General features: G+C 37.1%; 1 protein-coding gene and 1 long non-coding RNA gene across 3 annotated transcripts in view; one reads left to right on the top strand and one right to left on the bottom strand.

Annotated features, from left to right (window-relative positions):
• Positions 1 to 777: 777 nt before the first annotated feature.
• Positions 778 to 3,666, bottom strand: IZUMO3 (IZUMO family member 3). Its single transcript, XM_006215123.2, has 7 exons — positions 3,223 to 3,666; positions 3,011 to 3,085; positions 2,773 to 2,862; positions 2,540 to 2,557; positions 2,007 to 2,087; positions 1,504 to 1,594; positions 778 to 1,179 (listed from the first exon to the last, which is right to left on the bottom strand). Exons 1-7 carry the CDS (start codon positions 3,452 to 3,454, stop codon positions 1,017 to 1,019), a joined length of 750 nt encoding a protein of 249 aa, XP_006215185.1. The 5' UTR covers positions 3,455 to 3,666; the 3' UTR covers positions 778 to 1,016.
• A 124-nt stretch (positions 3,667 to 3,790) lies between these two features.
• The window catches only part of LOC140695991 (uncharacterized), a 535,357-nt gene continuing 527,614 nt past the window's right edge, over positions 3,791 to 11,533 (top strand). For both annotated transcript variants that reach the window (XR_012071892.1, XR_012071891.1), the window contains exon 1: positions 3,791 to 3,910. This is a non-coding gene — a long non-coding RNA (uncharacterized lncRNA). The remainder of the gene's footprint in view (positions 3,911 to 11,533) is intronic.

The following is an 11,533-nucleotide window of genomic DNA, read 5'->3' as shown; positions in this document are numbered from 1 at the left end:
GCCCACTACTGAAGTAGGACTCCTAAAATTATTCCCTTGCTGCTAAACTGTAATGTTTTTCTTTTGAAATAAGTTTCCAGAATAAAAGAAAACAAAATAGAGTGGAAAGTTCATGTATTTTAGAGTTAGCCAGGTCTCAGTTTTATTACAGGTTTTGCCAGCACTATCCATAATCAAGAATATATTATGACAATAAACCCACATTTATTGTCTATTAATCTATCTATCCATTAATCCATCTATCTATCTATTATCCATTAATCTATCAGTCATAACTACATGTCTATAGATGTCAATTCCAAATAGCTGGTTTGGATAGAACAGGTTAGCCATCAGAGGAGTTTGTTATAACCTGGATTAATAGCTATGGGACCTCAAGTTAGGTTTTTTATTGTTTCCTCATCCCTAACATAGAGGTAAATAACAATATTACTCAAAAGTTTATTGTGAGAATTCAACTAGACAGTAGATGTAAATCACTAATTAGGGTACTATACACATAAAAAGTGTTCAATAAGAGCAACTAGTCTCAGACATTGATATCCAACTCAACTACAGAGCATAGATTTGGGGAAAAATTATTGGGATAAATCTCAGCTCAGGAGTAATATTTTGGGCTGTGTGTGTGTGGTATCATGATGAAGATTAAATGATATATATTGTCAAAGAAAGTTGTCCACATTGAACCTAATAATAAGTATGGAACTAGTAACAAAATGAAAAGATGGGAATAAAAGCAACCGTAGAAATTTAAGTTATCCTCATTACAGACATTAATGAGAGTTACCAACCAGGCATTCTTTATTATCATGCAGCATGTAACCTTTTATGTGCATTGCAACATACCAGCATTGCTTTCTGTACACTTCAAGTAAATTCTTTGCTTCCATTACCTTAGGATATCAGTAAGGATCTTTACTAGGGAAAATCTAACTTCAGTTTTAGAACACTATGACTTCATGACTGCAGAAGAGCTTAACTCCTGGTTTTCTACTCTGAACCAACACTTAAGAGAATTATGAACTCCTGGATGTGTCTCTGTATTTATTGTCTGATTCCAATTTTTTCTCCCTCTCATTTATTGTCCCCATTAACTCTTCAAGTTTCTTCTCCAAGTATTTCTTTAATGACCTTCTTATTGCCTTCATTTTCCTCCGATGAGAGATACAAAAATGGAATCTAGAGTAAAGAAATAAGATAATCCCAACTTCACCATTAGTAGTCCAACACTTTAAAAAATTGTAATAATTGTTTTTTTCTTCCCTTTCTGAATTCCTCTACAAAAGTTTTTCTCATACTTCATCACACCTCCTGTGTTGCCTACATTCCAACTTTTGTCCTGTCAAACTTACATCCCTTTCATTCCTGTTATTATCATATCCCAAATCTTAAAATGACTTATTTATTTCTCCTTATTTCTATTGGAAGGAGGGGGAAGACTGGCCAGTCTCTTTACCAAAGGAATGCTTCATCCACTATTTGTTTGGAAGGAGGAAAACTCACAGTAACAAAGCACCTCCCAGTATTACACCTTCTGCTAGCAATATCAGAAATAGTGCAATCTCTCGATTCTCAGCCTTCCTCGGATCCTCTTCTGGAAGAAGAAAGGGGGAAAAAGAAAGTGAGTTTTGGAGAAAACTAGTAACTTGAGAACTTTATCCATAATAGAAGACTATTTTTAACCATAAAAATTGCACTGTTCACCACTTACAGCACTATTCCCTGGTTACATATTACTCTTAAACTGCTAGGCTCTATGAAACTTTTTCCCCTTTTGCTTCTAGCCTAATTTCTCCACTTTTAGTACAGTCTTTTCATTTCTAAGTGCTTCAGTTATCCATACTCAGTAATTTATACTGGTATGAATTTTGTCCATCATCTTAGCTTTTATTTGTACCATTAGTATGACCTGCATAGAAGGTGCTCAACAAATATTTGTTGATTGAATCAGTGAAGCGCTCTGTGATCCCTGGCCTTTAAAAATGCCGCACTACAATCTTTGTTACCTGCACAATACTCTCCTTTGAAGCACCGGGTGGTGATGCGAAGACAAGTCCAACAATCCAGGATAGGACCTTCAGTCACGACTTATAAAGAGAAGAAAAATAGTTGGAAGGGGGCTGTGACATGGTGTTTCCTTATGTCAGACATCAAGTACAGATTAGATCTCAGGCATCTCCATTGGTTACGCTGCTGTGAATTTCTTCTTCCCATAGCCATCAATTTTCTTGGTGGACCAAAACCTCATATAATTTAAGTCAGATCTCTGGGAAGAAGTGAGGAAAATGATGCCTCAGCTTATACTGGTGCTGTGGGTTTTAAACTATACAACAGAAGGCCTCTGAGTACATCTACAGTCTGTGGGGTATCTGAGATTTCATACATTTTGTTGTTAGATATCTTTGACATTCCCCCTTTTAGCCAAAGCTCTAGGAATTGCATTCTCAGTATGACAAGTAGAAGAGAGAGAGTCATACAGAGCAAAGGAGGTGGGAAAATATGAGCTAACACGTCAGTGCATCACATATACTGTACTTACCACAATCTTCAGAACAAGCTAAAAGAGAAACAGAAAGATCTAATGAGCTTAGAATCAACTTAGATTTTGCCATATTTTATGCCAGTAGCATTTATTTGGCTATCCATTAAGTTACAGCCACCCCTCCACCTTTTCTAAATCACTCTAATATGAAACCACATTCCTCCTCTCATCCTTCATTTCCTGTTCCTTTCACATAATTTCAGTGTTGTTAGGTAGACATCTTATATTACCAACTTCAGAGAAATTCTTTAACATTTCTTCCAGCTTGGATTCCAGGGTTCGGCGAACTTCAAGAAGCTTGCCTTGAAGGATAAAGGCACCTAAGAAGGGATGGAAGGGACATCAGAAAATAGGGATAGCCTTTCTCTTCATAATTTAATCCTGAGTATGTTGCTGTTTTTCCCCCAGTGGATTTTTCTCTTACTTGGTTGGGCAAGGGAATCTTATAACACTGAAATGGTACCTCACCTTTCCATGGTTCATTGCCCAGTTTATAAAGTTCATTCTTCAGCCATGTTCTCAAATTGACAACCTTTTGAACAGCTAGACAGAAAGGATAAAGGTACATGTAGGAGAATAATTACATCTCTGGAGGAAATTTTGTGGACCCAGGTGCTCTCTTTCCTCCTTTCCTTCTCCCTTTAATCCTCCAAACTCTCAGGGAGTTCAGCTTCCCTCACCCAGCACTCGAAGCATCTTGTCCCTGTGGGAGACCTTGAAGCTTAAACGGATCATCTCCTTAATCTGACGTTCAAGAAGATGAGCTTGGCCAGGGACTTCTGAGGGTACTAGCTTTACCAGCAAAGACTTAATATCCTCTATGAATTTGGGGTCACATTCCAAGCAGCCTTTGACTCCATGGAAGGCTACCAGACACAGGGGCAAGAGCAGGAGCAACCACAGATCTCCCATTTCCTTGCCCCAACAGCAGGTTGTCCTGGTAACTAGTTCGCCTAATTCCCTTTCCTTCAAAAATCCAGGAATGAGAGCCTTATCCTGGATGGTCTGACTCCACCTTCCCTTCTGTTTTCATCCCACTTCTAGGCAATCTCATTTCCTTAAGGATCTTCAGTTGTTTTCTGACTTTTATCCTTCATTCCAAAGAGAGGGAACTGCCAGCTGGGGAGCAGATACCTGAGTTCTGAGTGTAGAACACAAGAGAGTGAGGGAAGTCTTGAGCTCACACAAGCAGAGTTCCGTGCAGGGAGATAGCTTAGAAAACGTGTTTCTTTGAATCTCTTACTTGTGTTCTTAGTAAATTCCCACGCCCCTTCTGATCATTGAAGTAGCATCTCAACAGCAGATGTTGAAAGAGACCTCATAGGACCTTAGAGATTGCATAACTCAAACTCTAGTTTTATGGAAGAGGTAAGAAAAGCCCAGAATATTGAGTTGCTTGAGGGTCTTAGTCCCTGATGGTAGCAGTATTGAAAATTAACAGTGGATGTCTACATATAATTGATATCACTGATAAAAATGATTTTGATAGAACTGATAATTTCTCAGAAATTTAGGCTACCTTTGTCTGCAGGAATATTTCTGTATTTCTCCAGCTATGCTCTATAACCTATTTATATAACTCTTCTTATAGAGAATCTGGAGGCAGGAGACTAGAAACAACAGTTCAGGAATTATGGTGATGAGTGAGACTCCAGTAATGTTCAGGGTCCTTTAATGGGCACATCTTGAAAATGCTAGTAGTGAAGTGTATAACATATAAGAAAATAACCCAGATATCATGGGCTGTGCTCTCAGGCCACATCCATGGAAGGCAGGCAAATAAACATGTTTTTCCTTCAGTTTAAGTCTCTTTGAATAAGAATTTTCTTTGTTATATGAAGAATTAAGTCTGCTTTGCAGACTTTCCAGAGCACTAGCTATCTTTTTTTTTTTTTTAATATATTGAGTATATGGCTCTGATCACCTGGAAACTGGGAAACCCTGGGATCCTTAAAGGTTAATGGTAGACTTTAGACCTAAGGTATGGGCGAGTCCTGCAGTAGAAGGTTGTGAGGGAAGTTAAAAAAAAACTACCACTAATTATATGTATACCAGGTACCTGATTTTGTGCCAAAAACACTTCAGATAGATATCCCCAGTCCATAGCACAACAATACTTTCAGAGATTATTTCCGTTTTATAGATAATAAACTGAGGCTCAAAATGTGAAACAATTTTCCCTGCAAAATAATTTAGTAGTTATGGAATCAAGATTCAACCTCATGTCTGTTTGACTCCAAACTCTATATTCTTTACTGCCTCTCAACATTTCCTGAGGTAAAACAGAAAACAATGTCTTGGAATTTGATAAATCGGAAGATGGTGAGGGGACAGGGAGCATAATTCAAATTCTTTGATGCTCCAAAATTGGTACCTCTTTGCTCTGATTTTATGTTCCTTTGGCTAAATGATCTCGTCTTTAGGTGACCCCCAGAGGATTTTCTCATGCTGAGATCTGAAAGTACCTGTGGAAAGGGGATTAAAATCAGTGCTGGAAACCCAAGTTGGACACAAGGAGGGCTAAGGAACTTGGTAGGCAGGTTGCCAAGTGTGAAGAAAAGCGGTTTTTTAGGAGAAAATAAATGTTATAGATGAGATACTTTCCAGTTAACAATACATACCTTTACTTTTGGATTAGACAGCTTAAAGGGTATGCTTTGCCATATTACTGAATAGTTCTACCTCATTCCGTGGCACATATTCTTGACCCTGACCTAGTAGCCAATTTGCTATTTTTATCCTTGCCTCACCCTTCTAGTGTAGTTTGCAACCCAAAATTTTTAAGATGAAAGAAAAATAATAATTTGACTTTTGTATAGTCTTGGGAAGACTGGAAATAACAAGCCATTTCCGAAAAAGAAAGGTAGAGCATGTAATTAGAATGTGCATATAAAAGGGGAAACAGTGGAGGGACTGTCACTCTCATGCAGTAAACAGTGAACAGATAATAGTGTGTGCTAATGGTAAAGAAAGAGGTACACACAGAGGTTGGTGGAAAGACAGAACAGCACTAAATCTGGAGGAATTTTTTTCAGAGAGGCTGGATCCAGGAGACCAGAAACGATAAATCTATGGCCATGAGTGAGACCAAGGAATGTTCAGGAGCCTTTAGGGGAAGCATCCTGAAAATACTGATGATGGTGTATGTAATATATTTTAAAAAACCTCACAATTATTGTGGGCTAGTTCTTTGAATTTCATATATGTGAAATGCTTGAGATTTGGTAAAGAAAAGCTGTCTGGAAATTCAGTAATAATATAATGATCACATTACCTAATTAAAATAACGATACTATGTCTGGTAGGCAAGAGGCTAACACCCGTATCTCAGAGTGATTATGTTGGTATTTGGTTTGGACTGGCATCGAGGCGATATGATTTGCAGTCAGTGTTGATCTGTAAAGTAGCTAACTGAACTCTTCATTTGCCTAAAATAGTATTAAGAGATGCAAAATAGCACATGTATTCATAATATTGTACCAAATATGTATTTGCTCATTTGTGGTTGTTTCACAGATAAGGTATTCACGGGCAGCATTGCATATGTTTTTATCCTACAACACTAACAATTAGAGTCTCTCTTTTAAGGGCTAGAATCAGTTGTATTGCAACATTTGGCCTTTCTTACAAATCATACGATGCACTGAGGTTTAAAATCTGAAGAACAAGTTTCATAAAGGAGGAGGCTTTTTATAGTAATTTGCCCACGTTCTATGGTAGAGCCCAGATTCATTCAAAAAATAATAATGAATCTCTGTGGCTCAAACTTCTTACAGCCTCTTTTCTCATGGGTTATTTATCCCAGCTGAGCTGTGCTGCATTGCTTTTTCTATCACTTCACAGAATTCTCTACAAAACTGGCAAATGATCCAGATATTTCATGTAATATGGTGATATTAACCTCTTTCCTGTATTCCTGTTCATTTATGTTCCATTGTCATTAAGCTAGTCTCTCCTTGTTCCACTCATCCTTTAGGAAAAGTCATAAGGTTGGCCCTGGAAGACTTTGAAGAAATCTGTGTCTGATAGGAAATCAAACTAAAAGAAATGTTGATCCAATCAGTAAGGATTGTGGGAAGAATGAGGGGAGAGAAGTTATGGAAGCAGAAGATGTGTGTCACAACCTCCTCTCTCTGGGTGGGTCCAGAAGGGAAGATAGGTAGGTTAAAGGAAATACTGGATGAAGAGGAGCTCTTTCCCTGCATCCTTTAGGAGCTCTGAAAGCTACACCATTACCCACACATGGGCAACGGTACCTAAGGAAAAATATTAGTGTGTAGGATTGGCTAACAGAAGGCACTCCTGAGACAATGCCAGTTCCCCTATGACATGGAAGTGGGGGATATGTTCCCAGGGGTGCTAGGCAAGGATGTGCAAGTGAATGCACAATCTGACTGGGAAACTTGGCAGTGTGGATCATCAAGGTTTTAGGTAAAGGGTCCCTTGCCTGACATCTGCATAGCAAACCACCAGCCAGGAAAGGAAATGGAGTCTGCAGCAAGCCCCAGGGCCTCACTGGGGCCAAATTGTTAGACAAGACCACTAGAATATGAGAAATAGAGGACAGATTCAAAGTGCTCCACATGCAGAGTTTCCCAGCAAACTCTGCAAGAAGAGTCAGAGATGGGGTGATACCAATCTTACCTTAGATGATACCAATATGTTATCAAAAAATAAAACAAATACCCTCAAAGTTAAAAAAATGCTATCATGCGAGAGAATATACATCTGTGACAAAATTCACTGCATACATCTTTGAGGAGGAGACGGCAGGGGTTTTAAATACTAGAGAGAGTTTATTTGAACATACCAGGTAAGAAAGATTGAGTCTGTAGTTGGACCCATAGTTAGTTAAAACAAGTTTGATTTTTCAGTGATTAGGAAGATATTTTAATTAGGCCCAAGAGAGATCTAGCATCCCAGAGTTACTCAGTGTTCATGGTTCCTTATCAGTTTCAGGAGGTTAGAGCCAGCTAGCATGAAACGTAACAGTTATTATAACTCCTAGGCAGGTTCTTCTGTAAATGGAAAACTTCCCACTGTGTTACACACCCATGGGCCCCCTTCAGCCATGGAGGGGGGAGTGGTTCATGAATTAACCATAGGCTCCTCACCTCCCCATTCCTATATCCTGTTTTGGATAGAATCAGGGAAAAGGAAGGAAATATGAAAAAACAATTCTTCCAAAGGAAATTTAGTTACCTAAAGAAAGTGTTCAAATTGAGTGGGATCAAATATATCATATTGTGCTGATTTTACTTTTTTTTCCTCTCTAGTAAAGTGAGAAGGTATCCAGAGAAAGTTCAGGCCAGTTATAGACTATGAAGAGGTGATGTGTCCTTTGTATATCTGAAAGTAGCATAAATAAATGTGTGACCTTGCAGGACAGACACCATAATATTTAGTTCTCAAGACAACTATGAATTACTATTTCCATTTTGTAAAATACGAGCCTGATATACAGAGACACTAAGGGAAGTGGTCGGAGGTCACACATCTAGTAAAGAAGAAATTTGGAGTTGTAACACACATTTGTTTTCCTTCAAAGTCCATGTGTTTCCAAAACGCCAAAATGTCTGAGTAGACTTAATTCAAGGTAACATCATCATTGTCTCAAATTAGCGAGAATAGAGACCCTCAAGGAAAGTTTTTTTTTATGAGAAAAGAAAAATTACTATTTCCCACATTTTTCAAAGTAAATGGAGTCTATAATCCCAACCATCTTTTAATATTTCTTCTCACACCCAATTCTTTTTCTTCCTTTTCAATTACTTGTATAGAGAATTTGAAGACTATTTATGTTCATCTGTAGCTGTTTTGTTTGTTAATTGAAGAACTCAGTTTTCTTTAATATTGTAATAAAAAGCATAGATTTTAATCTAGTTTACCCTTAATAAATACTAGGCAAATGTAGTATTACTCCTTTTCTCCCTTCAGGTGAAATTAAAATACAATAATATAATCAACTAAAAGAACACAATAGCCAACAACAAGAAGTGAAATCATTGAATGCAATAATCTGTATCAAATAGTATTTTATGTTCTTTACATGTATGATCATATAAAATCTTCATGCTAAGAGACTGGTACTATCAGTCTTACTTAGAGATGGGAGAATTGAGACTGAGTAAATTATTTTGCATCAGATTACAGAGCTAGTATAACTTGTATTCTTTTTTTTCACCTTGTTTCACTTAAGTTTATTCTCCTGTTATTGCATGTGTGACATTAAAGAACCTATTTCTCTTTCTACAAAAGAACAGTTACATATAAAGCCATTTATAGCTGAGGTCCTGATTCCACGGGCTAAGGAAGCACAGTTCACATTCCTGTTGGTTCTGTTTACAAACTATAGTCTGAAATTGTCCATGTCTTTCTGTCTCACATTCCACCACCAGAGTGCAAACTACATTGCCTCTTACCGGGAGACTATTGCAATAACCTCTCCTGACTGGCCTCTGAGTCTCCTCTCTCACCCCACACATCCATTCTCTCCACAGCAACCAGAATGGCCTTACAAAAATGTCAATCAGATCATTCCCAGCTTCTTCAATGGCTTTCCATTGCACTGAGAATAACCAAGCTGGCCTGCAAGGCCTTCTATGTTATGATGTCACACACGTCCACATGGCTATGTCCACCTTGGGCCACTCTCCCTCACACCTCCTAGGCTCCAGTTTAGCTGGCCTCCTACAGCTGAGCACTTGCTATTCCATAGGCTTGGAGCTCCGATATCTCACATCTCCATGGCTGGCTCCTTTCATACTTTAAACCCCAGCTAAGTGTCACATCTTCATAATGTTCTCTCTGACTACCTTTTCTCGAAGTACCTTTGTGTTCTTTCATTCCACTTCTGCTATTTTTTTCTTTATTGAAGTATAGTTGTTGTGCAGTACTATATAAGTTACAGGTGCACAATATAGTGATTCACATTTTTAAAAGTTATTCACATTCTAAAGGTTATAGAGTATACACCATTTATAGATATCATGAAATATTGTCTATATTCCCTGTGCTGTACAGTGTATCCTTGTAGCTTATTTTGTACATAATAGTTTGTACTTATTAGTTCTCTACCCCTTATTACCCCTCCCCCCTTCCCTCTACACACTGGTAACCACTCATTTGTCCTCTGTATCTGTGTCTGCTTCTTTTTGGTTATATTCAGTAGTTTGTTGTATTTTTTAGATTCCACATATAAGTGATACCATACAGTATTTGTCCTTCTCTGTCTGACTTACTTCACTTAGTGTAACCACTAATGTTGTTGCTAATAGCAAAATTTCATACATTTTATGGCTGAGTAGTATTCCATTATATGTAGATACCATGTCTTCTTCATTGACCTGTTGATGAACACTTAGGTTGCTTTCATATCTTGGCTATTGTAAATAATGCTGCTATGAGTATTGGGGTGATTGCATCTTTTCAAAGTAGTAGTGACTTTTTGTTGTTGTTGTTTTGATTTTAGATTTTTTTCAGATATATACCCAGGAGCTGAATTGCTAGGTGATATGGTAGTTCTATTTTTAGTTTTTTGAGAAAACTCCTTACTGTTTTATGGAAAACAGTGGCTGCATCAATTTACATTTCTTCCAACAGTGTACGGGGATTCCCTTTTCTCCACATGCTCGCCAACATTTGTTATTTGTGTTCCCTTTGATAATAGCCATTCTGACAGGTGTGAGGTGATATCTGATTTGTGGTATTAAATTGTATTTCCATGATGATGAGCAATATAAAGCATCTTTTCATATTCTAGTTGGCCATCTGCATGTCCTCTTTGGTAAAATGTCTGTTGAGTTCTTCTGCCCATTTTTTAATCAGGTTGCTTGGGTTTTTTTTAGATGTTGAGTAGTATGAGCAGTTTATATGTTTTGGATATTAACTCCTTATAGGTCATACCTTTTGCAAATATTTTTTCCCATTAAGTAGATTTTTTTCTCTCTTTTTTTTTTTTTGGTGGTTTCCTTTGCTGTGCAAAAGCTTTTAAGTTTAATTAAGTCCTGTTTATTTATTTTTGCTTTTATTTCCTTTGCTTTAGAAGACACATCTGAAAAAATATTGCTACAATTTATATCACATAGTGTTCCGCCTATGTTTTCCTCTAGGAGTTTTATAGTATCTGGTTTTACATTTAGCTCTTTAATCCATTTTAAGTTTATTTTTGTATATGGTGTTAGAGAATGTTCTGATTTCATTCTTTTACATATAACTGTCCAGTTTTCCCAGCAACACTTATTGAAGAGACTGTCTTTTCTCCATTGTATATTCTTACCTCCTTTGTTGTAGATTAATTGACCATAAGTGTTTGGGTTTATTTCTAGGGTTTCTATCCTGTTCTATTGTCTATGTGTCTTTTTTGTGCCAGGACCATGCTATTTTGATTGCTGTATTTGTAGTATGTTCTGAAGTCAGAACACCTGCTTCTTCCAGCTATATTCTTCTTTCTTAAGATTGTTTTGGCTACTTGAGGTCTTTTGGGTTGCCATACAAATTTTAGAATTATTTGTTCCAGTTCTATTTAAATGCCATTGGTATTTTGATAGGGATTGCATTGAATCTATAGGTTGCCTTGGGTAGTATGGTCATTTTAACAGTATTCTTCCAATCCAAAAACATGGTCTATCTTTCATCTGTTTGTGTTATCTTCGATTTCTTTCATAAGTATATTATAATTTTCTGAGTACAGGTCTTTTATCTCCTTAGGTACGTTTATTCCTAGATATTTTATTCTTTTTCTAGGTATGGTAAGTGGTAAATGCAATTGTTTCTTTAATTTCTCTTTCTGATAGTTCCTTGTTAGTGTAAAGAAATGCAACAGATTGCTGTATATTACTTTTGTATCCTGCAACTTTATTAGTTCATTGATGAGCTCTAATAGTTTTCTGGTCACTTCATTAGGGTTTTCTATGTATAGTTATCATGTCATCTGCAAATGGTGACAGTTTTACTTCTTCCTTTCCAACTTGGATTCTTTTTATTTCTTTT

The sequence above is a fragment of the Vicugna pacos genome, chromosome 4, assembly GCF_048564905.1.
Source record: "Vicugna pacos chromosome 4, VicPac4, whole genome shotgun sequence".
Lineage (NCBI taxonomy): Eukaryota > Metazoa > Chordata > Mammalia > Artiodactyla > Camelidae > Vicugna > Vicugna pacos.
The sequence above is the reverse complement of the archived record's forward strand: the minus strand, read 5'-3'. Positions and strand labels throughout refer to the sequence as shown.